This window comes from Ursus americanus, chromosome 17 (genome assembly GCF_024610735.1).
Source record: "Ursus americanus isolate L20-20 chromosome 17, mUrsAme1.1.p, whole genome shotgun sequence".
Taxonomy (NCBI): domain Eukaryota; kingdom Metazoa; phylum Chordata; class Mammalia; order Carnivora; family Ursidae; genus Ursus; species Ursus americanus.
In genome coordinates this window covers 16,684,348-16,706,374 of record NC_142143.1, presented here as the reverse complement: position 1 = coordinate 16,706,374, position 22,027 = coordinate 16,684,348, and the positions used below count along the sequence as shown (strand labels likewise).

The 22,027-nt window shown below is 35.7% G+C and overlaps 1 protein-coding gene across 1 annotated transcript in view; it reads left to right on the top strand.

Annotated features, from left to right (window-relative positions):
- The window catches only part of WASHC4 (WASH complex subunit 4), a 57,919-nt gene that overhangs the window by 4,611 nt on the left and 31,281 nt on the right, over window positions 1-22,027 (top strand). The window contains exons 3-15 of the mRNA XM_045779971.2: window positions 628-681; window positions 777-842; window positions 1,944-1,989; window positions 2,454-2,521; window positions 5,135-5,217; window positions 6,992-7,034; window positions 7,522-7,625; window positions 8,202-8,322; window positions 10,279-10,402; window positions 10,510-10,637; window positions 11,659-11,819; window positions 17,098-17,224; window positions 21,455-21,580. Of these exons, the coding sequence (XP_045635927.2) occupies window positions 628-681; window positions 777-842; window positions 1,944-1,989; window positions 2,454-2,521; window positions 5,135-5,217; window positions 6,992-7,034; window positions 7,522-7,625; window positions 8,202-8,322; window positions 10,279-10,402; window positions 10,510-10,637; window positions 11,659-11,819; window positions 17,098-17,224; window positions 21,455-21,580 (1,251 nt within the window). The remainder of the gene's footprint in view (window positions 1-627; window positions 682-776; window positions 843-1,943; window positions 1,990-2,453; window positions 2,522-5,134; window positions 5,218-6,991; window positions 7,035-7,521; window positions 7,626-8,201; window positions 8,323-10,278; window positions 10,403-10,509; window positions 10,638-11,658; window positions 11,820-17,097; window positions 17,225-21,454; window positions 21,581-22,027) is intronic.

Here is a 22,027-nt window from a genome sequence, read left to right as displayed (position 1 = left end):
TTTTAATGTATAAAATAAGTCACTCCTGGGGTGCCTGGGTGGCTCAGTCAGGTAAGTGCCTGCCTTCGTTCGGCTCAGGTCATGGTCCCAGGGTCCTGGGATTGAGCCTTGTGTAGGGCTCCCTGCTCACAGGGGGCCTGCTTCTTCCTCTCTTCACCCACTTGTGCTCTCTCACTCTCTCTGTCTCAAATAAATGAATAAAATAAAAAAAAATAAGTCACTCCTGCTCTGTTTCATTTTGAAATCATTCTATCTTGTTTTATCTTTGAAACTATAGCCTCTTAACCACTTAAATAATAATTAACATTTACTGAACATTTATTATGTATTAGACACTGTCCTAAGTTACATATTGACTTTTTCAGTTACGGTTTTCTTGAAATTCACGTATCATATAATTCTTTGGGTTTGGGTGCATTCACATAATTGTGCGGCCATCACCAGACTCAAGAGCATTTTTACCACCCCCAAAAGAAATCCTATACCCATTAACAGTCAGTCCCCATCTGGTGCTAAGTACAGGGTCCAACACAAGTTTAAATAGAATAGAGCTAGACTCAATTTGTATATTTAAAATTTCAATGATTTTCTTCAAATTAAAAAGATTCTTTCCCTTTGTTTCTATAGCTTTTGCCTTATGAACAGTCTTCCCTTTTGGAACTCATAAAGACTGAAAACAAGGTACAGATTTCTAAACCTAAAAATCTATTTTTTAAATGCTTAACTTATCTGCTATAACTTATCTTTTTATTTTATGTTTTTACTCATGAAACTAGGTCTTGAACAAAGTCATCACTGTTTATGCTGCACTTTGTTGTGAAATCAAGAAATTAAAGTATGAGGTAATTGTACTCTTGAGTTATTAAAAACATGATTTAAAAGCAAATATGGTGGGGCGCCTGGGTGGCACAGCGGTTGAGCATCTGCCTTCGGCTCAGGGTGTGATCCTGGCATTGTGGGATTGAGCCCCACGTCGGGCTCTTCCGCTGTGAGCCTGCTTCTTCCTCTCCCACTCCCCCTGCTTGTGTTCCCTCTCTCGCTGGCTGTCTCGATCTCTGTCGAATAAATAAATAAAATCTTTAAAAAAAATAAAAATAAAAAAATAAAAGCAAATATGGGCTTATATGTATAGTGTACATAAAGATTTATTGCATGTTGAATGAATTGTTTAATACTAATAATAGCGATTACCATTCACTGAATGTACTTACTGTGTGCCAGACACCATACTAACCCTGTTCATACTTAGAATGAGAGGCAGATAACGTGAGGAATAGATGAGGAAACAGGCTTAAAGAGTTACTTGCCTAACATTTTACTGGTAGTAACTGTTAGAGTCTGGGTCTCTATACTTTCAGAGTCTGTGTTATCTGCCATATATACTGGCTTTCTAGATATAATTGATTTTTTACCTTTTTTTTTTTTTTTTAAGTAGGCTCCACACCCAACATGGGGGTTGAACTCACGATCAAGAGTCACATGCTCTTCCAACCGAGCCAGCCAGGTGTCCCTAGATAGAATAAATATAACTGATTTTTTTTTAAAAAGCTTTGAATTTTTAATATGCTTTGCATTTTCTTAGCCATGGGTCATTAAAACTCTGGTAGAAGTTGGTAAACTTCCTCTTTTTTTTCTGTACCTTTTTGATGCTATGTGGTTGCTTTCTATCTCCCATGAACTAGTGGGAGGATATAGGACAATTAGAGTGGTCAGAAAAGACAAAGGCAGGGGTAAAGAAATTAAATAACTTTGAGTATCAGTGATATCTTTGGTACTTTAAAGATAAATTGAATTTACCTGTTTTGTAAGCAGTTTTTGAATTTAAATGATTTGTATATGAGATATAGTCCTCAGATTATTATTAAATATGGATAACTAAGAGAGCCTAGGAATTTAAAAACAGGACAGCAACCTTTAAAATCATTTTAATTTTTTTTAAACAGGCTGAAACTAAATTTTATAATGGTCTCTTGTTTTATGGAGAAGGAGGTAAGTTTTAAAATTTTACATTGTAGTGTCATGATGCCTTTTTTGAGATTGAAATGAATGAAAAGTTGACAGTTCTAGGACTACCGTGATTATATAATGTATTACTGTGAGGAAATAAGCATTCAAATTTTTTGTTGGTTTACTTGTTTGATAAGCAGGGGAATAAACTTGAGTGATGGAGCAGCAGCCAATTCTCTAAAATCTATTTGTGATATTTTTATACGTTAGCACTGTGGTTAGATAAGGATTTTCCTTGAATTCATTGAATAGTGAAAAAGATGGTTACTTTTAATTGAATGATTAATGATTGTCTCATGTTTCTTTTCAGTGTAAAAATTCTGTTTTCAATACATGCAGATTAGGAGATATACTAAAAAATAAAAATTATATTTATTTTTCTTTTTGGGTCTTGACTAAGTTTAAATTAAAAAATTGAAATCGATTCTTCATGTTGCCTTTTAAAGCTACAGATTCCAGCATGGTGGAAGGTGATTGCCAAATTCAAATGGGAAGATTTATTTCATTCTTACAGGTAACTGTTTTTTACTTTTTACTTATTTTTTTAAAGTTTGGGTTACATGAAATTCAGAAATTAAAGATTTCTGAAACCTTCAAATGCTAAAAATATGTACTTTGAAGGGTAGGACACTTAGTTGGCATTGGATTATAGTTAAATAGGTCATAATTCCTGAAAGGTTTTCATAGCATTTTACAGAAATAAGATCTCAAAATAAGTTTGTTTTTTTGATAATTTCATTTGTGGACATTTTATCACCATGCCTTTTAAAATAATTTAAATTTTGTACCAGGTAGGAAAAGATAATTTATGTCAGTAAAAGTTGTTAGTGCAGATGATTAAGCTAGTACATGAGCAGTGATAAGGTTTAAAAGTAGCACTTGATGCAGATGTTTCAATCAGCTCAAACCAGATGTTTTCATTACTGCAGTTTTAGTTATTCTAGGTCTTTGGTTTAGTTTTACCAAAACTAAAAAAAATGAAAGAACTTCCTATGTCTTCTCTTTCCGTTATAAAAGCAATGCTAGTACCGTATGACAAAAGCAAAAATTGGAGATAAGGAAAAAAATACTCCTAATTCCACCTACTTCCTGATTGTTAGGTTCAAGATTTGATGTATTTCATTGAGTCAAGCATACTAATATATTGTTCAGTTCATTTATATCTTTACTAGTGGTTTTGGTCTCCTTGTTGTAATTGAAAGCATTTTGTTGAGTTTGACCTCCGTTATGGTATGTGTCAGGATCCAGTCCAGAAAACAAATCACAGTATTTTTAAAGAGGAGATTTGATATAAAGGGTTGGTTATATAAGAGTTGTAGGGCTGAAAGAAAAGAAGATAGTGCGGTCATCCAGAGGAAGCAGATAAAAAAGGGGAAAGCGTTGGAATTGCCAGAATCTGGGAGCTTGGAGCAGGAGCCTTGTGCATTACTGCTCATACCTATGAAGGAGGCAGTGCTGCCTGGCTGGCTGGTACCTCTGAGAGGGCAATGCGAGGTTGGTTCTGGAGTCCTGAAAGAAGCTGGAGGTGGAGCAAACTGCCATTGCTGGGGTGAACTGCTCTTATTATGTTGATAAAAACACAAAGTAGTAGAAAGGATGTCCTTTTCCTGCCTTTAGTGTCCTTTTAGTGCCACCTGTTGGCAGAACCTAACAGGAGGCCTACTGGCAGGAGTCTAAGAAATGTAATTTGCAGGTCCCAGTGAATGTGTCAGTTTCTCCCTCTAGTTTTATCAAGTTTCGCATTTTGTATTTTCAGGATATTCTGTTCGGTGCATACAGGTTTAGAATTGTTAATCATTATTAACTGAATATTTTATTATGTGGTGATGCTGTTAAACTATAATTATGTATATAATGTCCAGTTACACAAATGTATATCATATGTAATAGCTATGATAATGCTAACAAATTATTTTGTCTGATATTCTCACTGCCCCAGCTCTGTTTTAGTTAACATTTTCTTGATTTATCTTTTTATATGGTTTCAGCCTTTTAGTATCATCTTTTAGTTGTCCTTTTTAAAACCACATGTGTCTGGGCTTTGCTTTATTCAGTCTGAAAATCTGAAAACCTCTGTATTTTAATTGGCTTATTCATTCTATTTCTATCTTATGTAAATAGTCTGTTATATATCTGGACTTGTTTCTGCCTCTTTTACTTTGTGCTTTCTGTTTGTCTGCATTTTCTGTTCTTTGCTTTTATTGAACCTGTGGAAGTTTAATAAAGGTAAAACTAGAGTTATTTGAGTAAAATTGAAATGCATTGTTTTCATTTTAAAACATTTTAAATTGTTTTTGGATCTCATTGACAGCTGCATAGAATTCCATTTTTAAGCTGTCAACAAATGTTTTATAAGCCTAGCATATGTTAGGAACTGTTCTTCGTGCTGGGGATACAGCAGTGCACAAAACCAACAGAAATTCCTGCCCCCGTAGAACTTAAAATTTAGAATAGCCACAGGTTTAATCAGGTTTTGAATACTTTAGGATACAAACTGTTTTTTTAGTTTTAAACATTGAGAGCTTCTGAAAAGAAACTTTCGGAAGGTGTGGGACATGGTAGATGCGAATTAATTATTTAATGACATACATATTCCTGCAATAATTAATATTTCCCTTTCTTTGTGCCAGGCTTGTTTATAGATGAAGTTAAAGGTAATAAACATTTGAAGTTATTTCGGAGTGACTTCTGGAGAGCCTTTTTTCCTCATTATCCTACTTTCTAAATTGGCAGCTTTTGAGCTTTTTCATTCAGATGTTCATTTATTTATTCATTTAATAGGACAGAAATGTATTGAGAAGCAGTTGAGGGCTAGCCATCATGCTGGGCAGTGGATATTTAAAGAAGGAATAAGATGGTCTCTGTTATTTAAGAATTACATGAGTAACTAAAATATAAGATTTAAAATAGAAGTATGAACGAAATGCCGTGGGGACAAAGCAGTAGAAATGACCTTGGGATGCAGGAGAGGAGTTAAGAATTGATTGCTTGAAGGATGCTTGAAGTTGTCTGGCTGCAGGTTAATTGGAAACTGTTTTGCTTGTGTTTAATATTGTTACCATAAAATTGAGAAATGGCGACATTTAAAAAGCAACTACGTTAACATATACTCAACTTGTCATTTCAGGAACTGTCTTGTTTTGTTACGAGGTGCTATGAAGTGGTCATGAATGTAGTCCACCAGTTGGCTGCCCTCTATATCAGTAACAAGTAATGGATTTTATAAGTATTTTTGCATTTATAATAGAGATGCAAGGAATGTTTTCTAAAACTAGCCAATTACCTGAAATAGTTTTTTTGTTGGTTTGCTCATTTGTTTACTCATTCTTTCATTTTTTTCACCATCCTTTGAACACTCATGATGTTTCAAACACTACTTGTTGTGTAATACATAGGTTAAGACAGTTTCTGCCATGGTGAGTGATTTATTTGTCTGAATAAGAATGTTGACAGAATATAGTAAAATTTGATTTATAGGAAAAAGCTAATATGGAATTAGAACAGGTACCAAATTCTCTCTCCTTATTTCTCCTTTACTGTGACTGTTCCCTGGCTTATTAGAATCACATGAGACTTTTAAACTACGGAATCTGGGGGAGTGGGACCAGGTAACCTACATTAAAAAAAATTTTGGGGGCGCCTGGGTAGTGCAGTCGTTAAGCGTCTGCCTTCGGCTCGGGGTGTGATCCTGGCGTTCCAGGATCAAGTCCCACATCGGGCTCCTCGGCTGGGAGCCTGCTTCTTCCTCTCCCTCTCCCCTGCTGTGTTCCCTCTCTCGCTGGCTGTCTCTCTGTCACATAAATAAATAAAATCTTTAAAAAAAAAAAAAAGTTTTTGGTTTTGTTCAAATGATCTTCCAAATTTGGGAACCACTGTTCTTAATCAGGAAAAATGATCAAATTTTGATAGCCCTTACTGTTCTTATGACCGCAAAGTAATATCTCACATTTGATTAATACTTTATACTTAAAATTTTTCCCATTTACTATTTATAATCTTACAGTAACTTTGTTTAGGTATATGACAATGGGTTCTCAATTATGAGAAGAAGTAATTGAGGCCCAGAGGAATTGTATAAGATTCCATAACAATTTAGATGCTGTTCTTTGATCACCAGTCCATTCATTGTTGTTCTTACTATACCAGGCTGCATTTTAACTCTCTTTATAAACTGGAATACTGTGTTAACTGCTTCTCATTCTCATGTTTTTCTCCTCAGTCAGGTGTTTATTTTGTGTTCTGTTCTTTCACTGAAGCTGTTCTCATGGCAGGAGGGAATGAGAGCATAGTTCCCCTAACCCCTGCAGTACCTGATGTGTAATCAAAGAGGGTTCCCCACCACCACACCCTGCCCAAGAAAGATGCAATTTATTTGTATTTTGTATTTTTTAAAATATTCTATCTTGTGGAATATCTATATGTGCTTTGATATACAAGTGCTGTTTTAAATTATTTAGTGTTGAGTAGAAGATGTCTAGGAAGTAAAATTGAATTATCCGGGCTTTTGACTTTAGTACAATGTTGGTTATATACACTGTTTTTCAGTAGGAATAGGAACTCAGAAATAAACCTGACTAGTTTCCAAATGCCAGTTTGGGTAGGATAACAAAGATTCTGGTTGGAAACTGAGAAATTCTCTCTGTTTAGAAAGAAATGCATATCAGTATTTTTCCACCTCCATCCCAAACTCAGTCCTTTAGATTTAAATGACTAGGGTTATTCATGGGTCACATATTGTCATTTCCTTACCCATTGAGTTAGATGTAGGCAAGGATAGCCCTGACTCTGTATATACAAGTTAGTTCTCTTCTTAGGAAAGTGGAGTAAGGTCTCATAAATTCTAGTGAGGTTGGCCTAAATAAAGATACATAGGTGTTAAAATCCCAAGACCTGCTGCTGCTATATGTTTTCCTTAAAATAAAAATGAGCTGTGGTAAAAAAAAAAAAAAAGGAGTTTTTTAAATTGGATGTTATTTTATTACAGGATTGCACCCAAAATTATAGAGACAACTGGAGTTCACTTTCAGGTAAAAGTAATTTAAGTTGATCTGTAAAACTGTAATTTTTACGATAGTTTGCTGTGGAGTTTATATGATTGGGGAGTACAAGAATTATAGCAAAACTCTTAAAGGATTTTTTTCTTTTTTTTTTTTTTTTTTGGGCCTTTATTCTCTTTTATCTGTGAAGTTGATGAGGCATTACTGACCCACTGTCAGTATAACTCTTAATTTTTCCCAGTAGTGGCCTAGTGCACATTCTCTAAGTGGTCTCTTTGGAGAGTGAAACAATTCTGTAAAATCACAATTAAGGATGAAATAGTGGGCAAAGCGTTTCTCTACTTAAGGCTTGTTATTCCATCTGAGGATTAATAGTTTCATCTGTATGTTAATAAACTGATTTATCCATTGCTTTAATTCAGTAATTATTAGCCCAGTGTGTTTAACTTTAAAAATCCACAGGAAGCTTAACTTGTAACTAGTGATTAAATGATAATCATTAAAGGTTTTTTGACAGACTATGTATGAGCACTTGGCAGAGCTGCTAACAGTTTTGCTTACCCTGGATGAAATTATTGATAATCATGTCACATTGAAAGAGCACTGGACTATGTACAAAAGGTGAGCCAATTAAAATGGTTAAAATAGTCTCTTTGTATAGTTAATGCATTGGTAAAAAGGAAGTAAATGTAAATAGTGCAGATCTTTTAAAAGACCTGGAGATCTATATTTAGAAGGATCTCGTGTGAAATGTTCTTATGAATACAGTAACCATTTTTAAATTTCAGATGAGCTTGTTTGAGAGTATGGTATACTTGTACAAAGTCTCTTTAATTCTTTAAGTATGGTAGGATGTTAATTTGAGTACCTTAGAACTCAAATTTATTTTTTTCTAGGGTTCTATTCAAGTGACAGTTATTTTTCCTGAACTTGGTTTTCACTGTATATTCTTAAGACTTTCTTAAGTCAAGGCATCTTGTGTTGTTCATGGTATCTAGAGAGTACCAGATATCTGAATTTAGGATGATCTAAAAAGGTATGACTAGAAAATTAAATATATTAGCATCGTTTTTATACAGATTTTCAAATGTGTAAAACCAAACAAGAAATATAAATATAAAATTTTGATTTCTGGGAAATTTTCAATTGAAGAATTTATTAGGAAAATTGAAGGTCTTTCTCCTAATCTTCCATAAGGTTACTGAAATCTGTCCATCACAATCCTTCAAAATTTGGAATTCAGGAAGAAAAACTAAAGCCATTTGAAAAGTTCTTGCTGAAGCTAGAAGGGCAGTTACTTGACGGAGTGATATTTCAGGTATGAGAGCTGTATCGGGCTACACTAAATGGGCTCACCTTAGTTGATGCAGCTCAGAACTACCGTAGGACACTTTCATAGCATACTGTTGAAATATGTTTTTTTTAAAAGTGCTTTGGCTTAAAACATTGTTAGTGTACTAAAATATAAGTATTTTAGTACCTAGTGGCAAACAAAATTAATAGTACTAGTTGTATTTGGGTTGAAGGTTTCTTTTTTAAATTATGTAAAAGGATAAAACTATTCAAGGTTTAAGATCTAAGCAGTTGTGTTAATGTTTGTTGTTAACCTCTAGATTTGGGTTTGTTATACTGTAACCTTTTAAAAGTCCGTTTAATTCTTCCTATGCTCAAGGAATATAATTTGGGTTTGTGCAGTCCAGGTAGCTTCCTACCATTTAGTAGCTTTTTAAAAGCTTAAATTAATTAAAATGAAAGAAAATAAAATTCCACTTTCCCCACTTTCAAGTGCTTACTAGCTGTATCTAATCTACTCATTGCACCATATACCTCAAACTTATATATGTTATATATCAATCATATCTTAATAAAGCTGGGGAAAAAATAGCCACAGTTTGTGGCTGGCTATCATATCAGACAGCACAAATGTAGAACATTTCTATGATCACAGAAAGTTCTATTGGCTAGCCCTGCTTTGGGTAGTATTTGTCGGAAATTGCAATATATTTCTATTTAAAATCCTCTTCAGGGTTATTTTTAACATTTTTACATAATCACAGTTTTTTTTTTAGATTGATGTATAGTTGACACGTAGTGTTATGTTAGCTTCAGCTGTACAACATAGTGATTTGACAAGTCTATATATTATGCTCAGGATCACAATTTTTACAGATCGATCCAACTCTTATATCAATTTAATGGCTAGTGTATTAGATTCAGAAGGTCATTTTTTGTCATTGATTCTTTTTCCAGGAGACTTTTTTTTTAAAGATTTTATTTATTTATTATACTGCGAGAGCACGAGTCAGGAGGGGCAGAGGGAGAGGGACAAGCAGACTCCCCACTGAGTGTGCAGTCTGACATGGGGGCTCTATCCCAGGACCCTGAGATCATGACCTGAGCCCAAGTCAGATGCTTAACTGACTGAGCCACCCAGGTGCCCCTCCAGGAGACATTTCTTTTTTCTTTTTTTTTTTTTTTAAAGATTTTATTTATTTATTTGACAGAGATAGAGACAGCCAGCGAGAGAGGGAACACAAGCAGGGGGAGTGGGAGAGGAAGAAGCAGGCTCATAGCGGAGGAGCCTGATGTGGGGCTCGATCCCATAACGCTGGGATCACGCCCTGAGCCGAAGGCAGACGCTTAACCCACCCAGGCGCCCCAGGAGACATTTCTATACATGCTGTAATAAAGTGCTAGGAAAGTAATTGTAATCAGAAAAAATTTGCCCTTAAAAGTGCAAAGTAAAATAATAAAACATGTTTTCCACTGCTTCATTGGATATGTCTTACATTGTTGAATATCCCTGTCTGTATCTCTTCATGTAGAATTATGGATTTGTGGGGTGCCTGGGTGACTCAGATAGTTAAGCCGCTTGCCTTTGGCTCAGGTCATGGTCTCCGGGTCCTGGGATTGAGTCCCGAGTCGGGCTCTCTGCTCAACAGAGAGTCTGCTTCTCCCTCTCCCCCCACCCCACCCTGCTCATGTGCTCTCTCTCTCTCTCAAATGAATAAATAAATACAATCTTTAAAAAAAAAGAATTATGGATTTGTGGTTCAGTTTTCTTGCACTGACTGGTACTTAAATACGTATGTACATACATATTTTCCATTCAAAAGGATTTAGATATTAGATGACATTAAGGTAAAAACTTGAGCCTCATTGTTAGTAAAATTAAAATGATGAATGTAGAAGTTTATCACACACACTATATTTAAATCTGTTTAATGGTTTATTATTCAGAGTCTAAATTTCTCTTTAAATGTTTCCTGTTTAGGCCTGTATAGAACAGCAGTTTGATTCTCTCAATGGAGGAGTATCTGTGTCAAAAAATAGCACTTTTGCAGAAGAATTTGCACATAGTATTCGCTCAATTTTTGCAAACGTAGAAGCCAAACTTGGTAACGTAAAATGCATTTTTAAATTTTGTTGCTGAAGTTTGCATTTCCTTGAACATAGAACTTAAGTGTATTTGTTCCAATTTTCTCTCATGTTATTGTTTTATAAGGAGAACCTTCTGAAATTGACCAGAGAGACAAGTATGTTGGAATTTGTGGACTTTTTGTACTGCATTTTCAAATTTTTCGAACTATTGATAAAAAGTTTTATAAGTCTTTATTGGACATTTGTAAGAAGGTAAGAACTTGGAACTTTTTATTTTTTTCATTTGAATAGATGAAAAAGATTTTGGATAAAATTGGATATTCTAAAATGTGTTTCATTCCTGCTTACAAAAGTAGTAATTTTTTAATATTTTGTAGTGATTATAAAAGTAATATCGTAGTATTCATTTTTAAAAACCAAGCATTCAGGGGCGCCTGGGTGGCACAGTCGTTAAGCGTCTGCCTTCGGCTCAGGGCGTGATCCCAGCGTTCTGGGATCAAGCCCCACATCAGGCTCCTCCGCTAGGAGCCTGCTTCTTCCTCTCCCACTCCCCCTGCTTGTGTTCCCTCTCTCGCTGGCTGTCTCTGTCAAATAAATAAATAAAATCTTAAAAAAATTAAATTAAAAAAAATAAAAACAAAAATTAAAAACCAGGCATTCCAGAAATAAGTGATATAGGAAATGGAAGTACTGCATAATTCCATATCATATAAATACCTGTTTGTGGAGGTTTTTCCAGATTTTTTCCTGTAAATTAACTTCCTCTTATTGTTACTACTTTTTTCTGTTCTTTTTCTTCTGTTCTCCTCTTCTTGCCATTCCTTCTCATTATTGAAGTAGAAAAAAATTGAAATTGATTTTACATCTTTGCTATTTCCGTGATGTGACCTCTGATTTCAAAATTGAAAGTTTAGTTTGTGTGTAGAAGCAAGTGATACGTGACTGTGAGTACCCAGCTCTCTTGGGTCTTTTATTTTTTCACTAATGTAGAATAAAAGTAAAAGTCCTGAAGATTCAAGTTTCTGCTTGCTTTTTGCATATTTTTATCTGAAAATCTGTAAGAGTATGTGTGTGTGTATTTAATATTTAGGCAGAATAAAATTATTCTCATGCTTCACATCGGATATTGGAATGCCTTCATTGTGCCACAGTAATATAATTTGTTTCATAATCTGATTATAAGTTGTCTTCCATTGCATATTGTAGAACTATTAAATAGCTTATTGTTTAGGTTGCGTTTATTAATTTCCCTTCCTTACGTTTACTATTTCAGGTACCAGCCATCACTCTAACTGCTAATATTATTTGGTTTCCTGATAATTTTTTGATCCAGAAAATACCAGCAGCTGCCAAACTTCTAGACAAAAAAAGTCTTCAAGCCATTAAAATACACAGAGATACTTTCCTACAGCAGAAAGCTCAATCACTTACCAAGTAGGTTTTATAAGTACTCATAATGAAAATACTTAATTTATATTCTTGGATCTTATATTGACTCCAAATATGTGGAGGACATTTGATTATAAGAACAAACATATTTATTACCAGAAAAAAAGTTGGACAGTCTCTAGGAGACTTATTTTTTAGGAGTTGTTTTGTTTTGTTTTACATGATTTAGGTTTAAAATCTGTTAAAGATGTAGGAAAATTATACTTTATGGATATGTATGTGTGTGTACATATGTACCCGTATATACATGTATTTGCACACATATGTGCATACACACATAACTTTTTATTAGATACATTAAATATTTTTTGTGTAAAGTGAAGTTCCTGCAGTAGATGTCATTTGATGACATTAAAAATATTGTGTGTCCAAGATTCAGTGATGGTTTTTAGAGGAGTTGATTTTAATTTGATGCACTCCTTTTTTTTAAATTTTTATTTTTATAAAAATAATATATGTACATATTTAAAAAGTACTAAAGTTTAAAGGGAAAAATAATTGTCCCCAGCCCGCTTTCCCCCTGTACCTGAGTCCTGTTCCCTAAAAGAACACTTTTAACTTTAGTTTCTTCTGATATTTACATCCTTATATTTTAAGTCTTACTATGCAAACTTTCAAATATACACAAAATAGAGAAAATAGTATAATGGCCCCCCATGTTCTCATCACCTAGATTCAACATTTAAATTTACTGCACATTCTTGAGTATACCACCAAAATCACATGTTGAGCTGGATGAAGATTTTAGGTGAAGTGACACAGGACTGTGCCACTGGCCCTGTGCCGGACACAGTTTTTATCTGTGATGTGGTTAAAAGATAATAGGGGAATTTATCCACTTCCTTTTGATCTTGACCATCAAGGGGAAATTGGGCCACTACTGCAGAGTAGGGGAAGAAGGAGTATGTCTGGAATAGAGGAGGTCCCCTGAAACATCTTTTAGTACTCCCAAGTCCTGTGATTAAATCAGTGAAAGATGACAGTTACGCAGTTCAGGCAGGATTAGTCACAGCAGAGATTTCAGAGCTCTCTCATACATTTAAAAACAGAACTGAGAAGGGAAAAAGACATAGTTTGGATTTAAGGAAATTCAATAAGGTGGAGAGACAGGGATCAGGTTTAGTACCAGTAATTAAAAGATGGATATTTTGATGATCAGAAGCTTAATATTCTTTAACAGCGTGATGTAGTTGCTAAAAATGCCAATACAGACTTGGATTACATTAATAACTATACCTGGGTTATGGAAATTGGTAGTTATAGTATCTACACCATGTGAGTTGGTGGTTTTGTTGAATTTTTATTGGTCAGATCATAGTCGGTATTTGGTGGTGTCACATTTTAAGAGGGACACAAAGTGCAGCAGCTGATCAGGATATGTCAGAAGACCTGACAACCATGCCCTTTGAAGAATCTCTGTATAGTTTGGCCTTTAAAAGAGAAATCTGAGGAATGATATGGTGAGCTCCTTAAATATTTGAGGGGCATTCAGGTAGGAGAGGGAACAGATTTGATCTCTTGGCTCCAGAAGATTGATCTAGAACCAAAAGATGAAAATAAGAGATAATAATAATCACCAACATTACTGAGCTCTTTGTAGCAGGCATTATGCTAAAGGCTTTAAACACTTTATCTTACACAAAGCCTGTAACAGTCTTCTCATGTGGAAAATAATAAAGGTCACAACTAATATTAACCTGGTCCTTTCTGTAAGCCAATAACTAAACTATTCCGGAAACTTCACATGTATCATCTCTATTAATCATCAGAGAATCCTATGAGGTAGATGCTGTTGTTATGGCCATTTTATAGGTGAGAAAAGTGAAGTAGATTAAACTTGCCCAAATTTAAGCAACTAGTAGGTGGCAGAGCTGGATGGTCCTAACTCTAGAGCATGAGCTGTTAACCGCTACTCTGTAGTACTATTTTTATCCCATTTTTAGATAAGGAAAGTGAGGCTTAGAGAAATGTACTTTGCCAGGTCACACAGTTAAGCCTGTGTCAGAGAAGACATGCAGACCTGTCCCCGTCCTACTGTGGAGCACCTGCAGCAGGGGCCTGTAGGCTGCTCTGAGAGCTAATGTGCTCTTTCCCCAGAGCTGTGTAGGTAGACTGCAGATGACTAGTAGTCCAGGATGCTGTAGGAAGGGAGGCTTATCAGGTGGAAGACTGAATAAGTCGACTTTCAATTCCTCCCCCCCACGATAACATTTTATGTTCCTAAATTATTTGATTGCAGAGATACATAGTCACCATAGAGCCCCAAGGTGCTGAAAGTGTCCTTTTCATTCTCCTTGCAGTTCTCCCAAAGAAACCTAAAATTCACTCTACTGAAATGAAACCCAGAAGAGGGGAAACAGTGTGATCAGCATGAGTTTTGTCTAATTATTTTAGGAAAAGTTGAGGAAGTTACTAATAGCTGTCCTAGTCAGGTTCCAGAGTTCATTATATAAGTAAGAAGGAAGCACTGGGGGACAGTTTCTCTGCCCCCACACTAGGCACTAGACTCTAGCTGGCCAAGTGCCCCAGCTGTGTTCTTGACTGGGGTCCAAGGTTTGTAGGTTGCTTCATTTTGCTTTTCATTCACAACCTTTTCAACACTGGGAATACTGACTTTAGAGGATAGAGGTATGAACCTTCATTTCAAACCTCTGTTGTCATACAAGTTTTGACCCTGTTTCGTGTTTTATGTTGGGACAGGATATTTTTTCTCATTAGTGTTTTTCCTGTTTGTACTTTGAAATAAATCTGACCATATGACAGATCTTTGGCTATTTTGGACTCCCTTTGTCAATTAACTTGCTTTTTAAGGCTTGAAGCAGTTTCATTTTTACATACTTGCAAGACATGAAGATCATCTGGTGTCTGGATGTAGGAGTGATGGGTGGAGTAACAGGCAAGCCTCTGGCATAGTCTGATCTAAAACTGAGTGACTGCCTTTGACTGTGTTATTAGCCTTCTTCATAATGTTATTGATTACTGTCACGGAGCACTCCATAATCTAGGCCTCTTCCTTCTGTCCTTGCTTATGACTTTTCTCTTCCCTCCTGTATATTTTATCCCTGCTGAATACTGATCACAGCCTTCTCAAAAGTGAAGGCATTGCCCTCTGACCTTACTCTTTATCTGTGTTCCACACTTTTAAGTTGAATAATCCACAAGTCAAATAATGTTAGCACCATTCGAGGCAACACCAAAAAGTACAACTGTTGGTGTTATTTGTTGAATGGAATTCTGGCTCAGCAGAAATTTTTCTGAGATTTGATGCTAGGGTTTCACTTCTTTATAACACAGTCATTAAAAATTTTGGTGTAATCCCTCTTCAGGCTGAGTTCTTGAGATTGTCAGACTGCTTGGCAGTAAGTCTGGCAGTACCTCAGTGTGGGATTCTGATCTCAATCAAATGAGTCTCTTCAGTCCCTTGCCCTGAGAGCTATTCTCTGGCTCATTCTGACTGGCAATAATGGGATGTTTCTCTGACTGAAGGAGGTTTTTTGTTTGTTTGTTTAAGATTTATTTAGAGAGAGAGAGTGAGCTTGAGGGGTGGGTAGGGGCAGGGGGAGCGGGAGAGAGAATCCTTAAGACTCCCCACTGAGTATGGAGCCCGATGCAGGGCTCCATCCCAGGACTCTGAGATCATGACCTGAGCTGAAATCGAGAGTCGGTGACTTAGCCAGCTAAGCCACCCAGGCGCCCCTAAAGTAGGTTTTTAGAAAGAGCTGGTAATGTCAGATCCCACGAAGGGGAATTGTTCCATTTTTTTCACACTAAATCTTTAAAATAAAAAAGTATATATTGAACAGCTTCTGGGCTAAAAGTTACCATCTTGAGCAATTTCAGATGCATTGGTAGAGTGATTCAGTGTTTGTAATTGGCCTGCATAGGAAAATTATGTTACCGATTTAGCCTTTCCTGGATGGGAAAGCTTTCTAGGTTTGGGCTTATATCTTGGCTCAGCTGTGTACTAGTTGTATGATCGTGGGCATGTTGTTTAACTTCTCTGTGTATCAGTTTCCTCTTCTGTAAAATGGAGATCATAATACCTACCTCATAAGGTTAATATAAGGATTGAATGAGTTACTTTGTGTAAAGTTCTTAGAACAGTGGCTGGCATATAGTAAGCTTTCAGTAAATGCAGCTTTTATATCCAGATTCTGACCACTTCCAGTCTCCCATTCTGGTTCAAGTTTTTTTGTTTTTTTTTTTAAAGATTTTATTTTATTTATTTGACAGAGACAGCCAGCGAGAGAGGGAACACAAGCAGGGGGAGTGGGAGAGGAAAAAGCAGGCTCCTAGCGGAGGAGCCTGATGTGGGGCTCGATCCCAGAACGCCGGGATCACGCCCTGAGCCGAAGGCAGACGCTTAACGACTGCGCCACCCAGGCGCCCCCTGGTTCAAGTTTTTATCCCCTTTCTTCTGCATTATCACAGTAGCTCCCTAAGTGGTTTTCCTGCTATTACCTTGTCCCCTTCATAGTTTATTTTCAACATATCCGCCAAGATGATATTGATCCTCTTCAAGTTAGATCAAGTCACTCTGCTCAAATCCTTTGGTGGCTTTCCATTGAAATCCTCCTATAAGGTCTTACACAAATCCTGTTCTACTCCCCACGTTTCCCACACTGCACCCCCCCCAACCCCTTTACTTCTCTGATTTCCTTTTGTTTTCTCATCCCTGCTCTCTGACCTCCAGCCGAACTGACTTCTTTATTACTTGAACATGCCAGACATGCTTTCTGTTTTAGAGCGTTTGCATTTGTTATTTACTTTCCTAGAATTCTCTTCTCCCATATTTACATGGATTACTCATTCATCTTCAGATCTTGGCTCAAAGTCATCTTTTTCAATGAGCCTGCTTTGATCACTGTATTTAAAATCTTATCTGCCACTCAAGTCCCTGGCTCTTTTCCCTGCTGCATTTTTTCCATAGCACATATCATCTAACATCTTACAGATTTTAATTACTGATTTCTTTATTATGCACCTCTCCTTTGTAGAATGTAAGCTTCATTGTGGCAGGGATTTTTATCCATTTTGTTTACTGCTAATTTTTGTTTTTAGTACTGAGAGACAGTGCCTAGCCTGTATGGGCATTCTGTGAACATTTGTTGAATGAGTAAATTATATATGTATGTAGGATGTCTACAGTTTGAAAACCAGAAAGGTTGCTGCTGCAGGGAAATATTTTATCCCAACCAGTTCAAAGAAATGGAAGTAAATTTTCTTTCCTGTGCTGAGTAACTGCAATATTTTCCTTTGTTAGAGATGTACAGTCTTACTACGTCTTTGTGAGCTCATGGATGATGAAAATGGAATCTATTTTATCTAAAGAGCAGAGAATGGATAAATTTGCTGAAGACCTCACCAATAGATGTAATGTTTTTATACAGGTAGTTGCATCTTCTTACTTAGAATATTTTGGGGGTCATTTCTTTGTTAATCCAATGTATAGAAGTTACACTTTGAAAAAACTGGAAAGGATAGGATATGTTTTTGTTTTTAAAAACTGAAATTGATTTGATTGTTTGGATCTGTGTGATTTATTAATTTAGATATTCTAATATATGAAATTATATTCCCTTCAAGGCATGACTTTTTTTGTTGTATCCATAAGTTTTGACATGTTGCATTTCCATTATCCTTTAGTTCAAATTATTTAAGAAATTTTATTGTGATTTCTTTTTCAGTCTGTGGGTTATTTTGAAAGATTTTTTTAATTTCTAAAGATATGAGGATTTACTAGTTATTTTTTTTATTATTGCTATCTAGAAATACTAAGATAATTTTGGTATTTTGAAATTTGTTGAGATTGGCATTATGGCCCAGCCTACGGTCAACTTTGGTAAACATTTTATGTACACTTGAAAAGAATATGTAATTTGCATTTGTTGGTTGTAGTGTTCTGTATATGTCAAGTAGGTCATGTTTGTTAATGATTTTCTCTGCATGTTGTATCAGTCACTGAGGGAATTGGGTTAGAATCCACTGGCATTGTGGATTTGTATGTCAGTTGGGTTTTTTTTTTTTTTTAATATATTTTGAGACCAAATGAGTGCATAACATTCAGAATTGTTGTATCTTCCTGGTGAATTGAACCTTTTATCATTATGAAATGTCCCTCTTATCTCTAGTAATGCTCTTTGTCATAGGTCTTGTGTGTGTGATAGTAACATAACTATATATCAGTTTTCTTTTAGTTAAGGTCTGCATGGTATGTCTTTTTTGATCCTTTTACTTGCAGCCTGTTTGGCTCCTTATATTTAATGTCTGTCTCCTGAAGCAGCATAAATTTTTTCTCCAGTCTGACAATCTTTGTTTTTTTCATTACTTCTTAAGATTTTATGTATTTATTTAGAAATAGCGTGCATGAGTAGGGGGAGGAGCAGAGGGAGAGGAACAAGCAGGCTGTGCTGACTGCGGAGCCCAGTGTGGGGCTCAGCCTCATAACCCTGAGATCATGACCTGAGCTGAAGCCGAGGGAGTTGGAACTTTAACCAACAGAGTCACCCAGGCACCCCTTTTCATTATTTTTTCTATCATTGCTGATGTATTTGGATTTAAAGTAGCACCTGACTAATTGCTTTCTGTTTGTCTCACTTTTTCTATGTCCCTTTTCTTTTCCTTTCTTCCTCTCTTTTGAGTTAGTTTCATTTTATTTCTGTCACTCTTAGATTTTTAATTCTATATTCTTTCATTTTTTTAATAGTTACTTTAGAGATTTTAAGATGCATCATTTAACCTTCAACTCCAGAATAAATGAGTAGTTTTATCTCTTTCTAGACAGTGTAAGGATCTTAAGCCACTTAATTCTATTTATCCCCTTCTTAGCTCTGCTGCTATTGTTTATTTTTATTCTATAAAATGTCACAAGGTGGTATTACTGCTGTTGTTTTAATAGTCAGTGTCCCTTTAGATTTACCCACATTTTATCTGTTCTGTCCTTCCTGCATCTCTCCATCCTTCTATTTGTGGAATACCTGTTAGTATTCCATTTAAAATGTCTTTCTGATGAATTATCACCATTTTATTTGTCTGAATATGTCTTATTTCAACTTCATTTTTGAAGGCAGTTTTGCTACATGTAGAATTCTGGGTTGGCAGGATCCCTTACCTTCCTCCCCCCTTTATTGTCCTCTGGCTTCTTTTATTTTTGTTGCGAAGTCAGCTGTCAGTTTTGTTGCTTTCTCAATGTGAGTCTTTCTCTAATTGCTTGTAAGATTTACTTTTTGGTTTTTAGCAATATCACTTTGAGGGGTGTAGGTGTAGTTTTCTTTGTGTCAGTGCTGCTTGGGATTTGTAGAGCTTCTGGAATTCGTGGAAAATTCTCAGCCATTAACTCTGCAAGTGCTGTTTGTTTTATTATCTCTGTCTCTAATTTTCTTTTTAGCTATGTCTAATCTGTTAAACGTATCTACTGAATTCTTAATTTTTCTTTTTAGCTTTTTTTAAAAATAGTTTCCAGTTCTTCTTCTGAATAAATCTGTTTCATTTCCTTCAACATATTCAGCATCATTATTTTGAAACCCTTGTCTAATAATTTCATTATCTGGATATTTCTGTTATCGTTTTTCTGGTTTTTGGGTATGTCTTATTGCTTTGTATGCCTGGTCATTTTTTATAATGTATGGCAGATTGTATATGAAAAACTGTGGATATAATGGAAAGATATGGATATTGTTTTTTTCCTCCAGAGAGGATTTAATAATCTTTGTTTCTGATGTACAGCTAGTCTAGGACAACTAGCAACCTAGATCACCTCAACTCAGTCATGGATGGAGATAATTTGAAGTGGGACCTAATCCTATGATGGCTGTTTTTTTGAGTTCACCGTTACTTTTTAGGTAGTTTTTCAGGATCCCAATCCAGAGCCTACGTTTACAGGACCTCCATCCCTCTTTGATGGGCCATGAATTCCTATTTTTATCCCCCTTTCCTTTCTGTGAGATGTTGAAAGATAATGTTTGGCTTCTGTCTTTATTTGCTTTTAGAATGGGCAGTTGCCTCTTAAGGGAAAGCAGCCACATATGCCAGGCTCACTTCTCTGGGTTTCCGTCTTCTAGATTTTGGTCTTATGTTTCCTTACATTTGTGGTAGTTCTTTGATGCCTTCTAAGAGATTTTAAAAAATGTTTTGCCCAGATTTGCTAGTGGTTTTTGTAGGAAGACTGGTCCAAATTATTTATTCTGCCATTAACAGAAACAGACCCTAGACTTCTCCCCTCGCCATTTAGGTTTTTAAAAGACATCCTTCATATATATCTTTCACAAATTAATGACCATCTGGGAATGGTGTGGTATCAACCCATGAGTTCTTTCTCCTCTATTACCTCTCCAAAAAGAATCTCCCTTTTTCTCCCTGCCTTAGAGTTACACTTTTGCTGTTCCTTGTTTCTGCTTTTTAACTTTTTGAAGTGCTGTGCTAGGGCAGAGTCTGGTGTAATAGTCCTGTAGCTGACAAGGTAAGACTTGGGGCTCTTTGCTGTGTGTATGCCCCAAGCTTTAGTCTTATTGTCTGTCACCTTTCTTAGGATGCTACCTTCTCTCTCATTTCTTATTCTTTAATTTAGCACATCTGTTTATCCCAGAGCTATAATGTTGGTTCAGAGAAACTCCTCCTTCCCACCCACATTGACTGTCATTCCTTTACTGAATTACTGTTACACTAATGGGAGAGTACTTTGTCTCTCACATATGGTAGAGGAAAAGAAAGAAAGTTGAGAATCACTGCCTTACGGTTTCTGCCCAGCTCCTCGGATATAGCCACAAGAGTGTAGTTCAGGTTCATCTCTAAGCTATACGTGTATCTTTTTTTGGTCCTTTATAAACTCAAGGAATCTTTATTATTATGTGTCTGTGTGGTTTTTTAGATCTAAATGAGAATATATCTGAGAGATAAGATCCTTTTTCCTGTTTTCTTATTCCATCCCATTTTCCTGGGTTTGCTAGCGCTCAAAATATTTTTTAAACCTCACAAGACCTGTGTTCCTCCTTTGCTAATAGAAGGGTAGAGAAATCTATTCTTATTGGGCCAGAAGGAGAAAAAGTCTGATTAGCATCAACATAGGCAGGGGACATGGTAGCAGATGGGTAGTGGTGATTGGCCTTGGTGAAAAGGAAAGGGGGTATTGGCTTGGAAGTAAGAAATACCTTTCGATATGTGTATTTGCCAGAGAGTAGCTTTCCTTCTCCTTCTCATTTTTCAATTCCTAGTTCCTTGGAGTCCTTAGCTTTTGTCTGCAACAGATAGGAGTCTTTATACTCTTGTCTGGCAGGTAAGATAGGATGAATAGATATCTTCCTGACATTCAGATCATTTCTCTGAAGGGTTTGATTTTTTAATGGGAAGATTCTTTAACTGTGATTATATACCATAGTTTCAACAGTACTAAACTTATGGTATGTAATAGGTTAAATACACTTTTAAGGTTTGCTTTGAAACTTCACCATCATGTGTATATTGTATGAGGAAAAGTATTTAAAAATCTCAAGAGCTGACTGTAAAATGAAGTTTACAAACAATAGTTATTGGGAAGTTGAGTAATAATTGTTACATAGAGAATGAAATGTTGAAGAAATGAAACTTTTTCTTGTGATTATAATCAATGTTTTATTTTTTTATAGGGCTTCTTATATGCATACAGTATTAGTACCATTATAAAAACCACAATGAATCTCTACATGTCGATGCAAAAGCCAATGACCAAAACCTCAGTTAAGGCATTATGCAGGCTTGTTGAACTTCTCAAGGTAGGTTTAAAATTATTTTACTTGCCATTATAATTGAGAATTGACCTGTGCTTAAATTAAGGTGGTCTTGTAATATTTGACTTCTTGGTTATGAGAATAAAAAATTGTGGGGAAGTGTACTTGTTTCTCTTTTGGCCAAAGAAACTAGCCATTGAAAGAAATTTCTGAGTAACTTTATGAATGGCCCATATATTTAAACTTTATTAATAATTAGCATGTAGTGAGAGAGAGAATAAGGAAAATGAAAAGGTTAGCTTAAGTATTAGTAAAGTTTTACTCGTGGAAGTTTTAAGCATGTTGTCTGAATTATAAAAGAGTATGACCTGGCACAAAAATTGACACATAGATCAGTGGAACCAAATGGGGACTCCAGAAATAAACCCCCAATTATATGGTCAGTTATGATGAAAGAGGCAAGAATATACAGTGGGGAAACAGTCTCTTTAA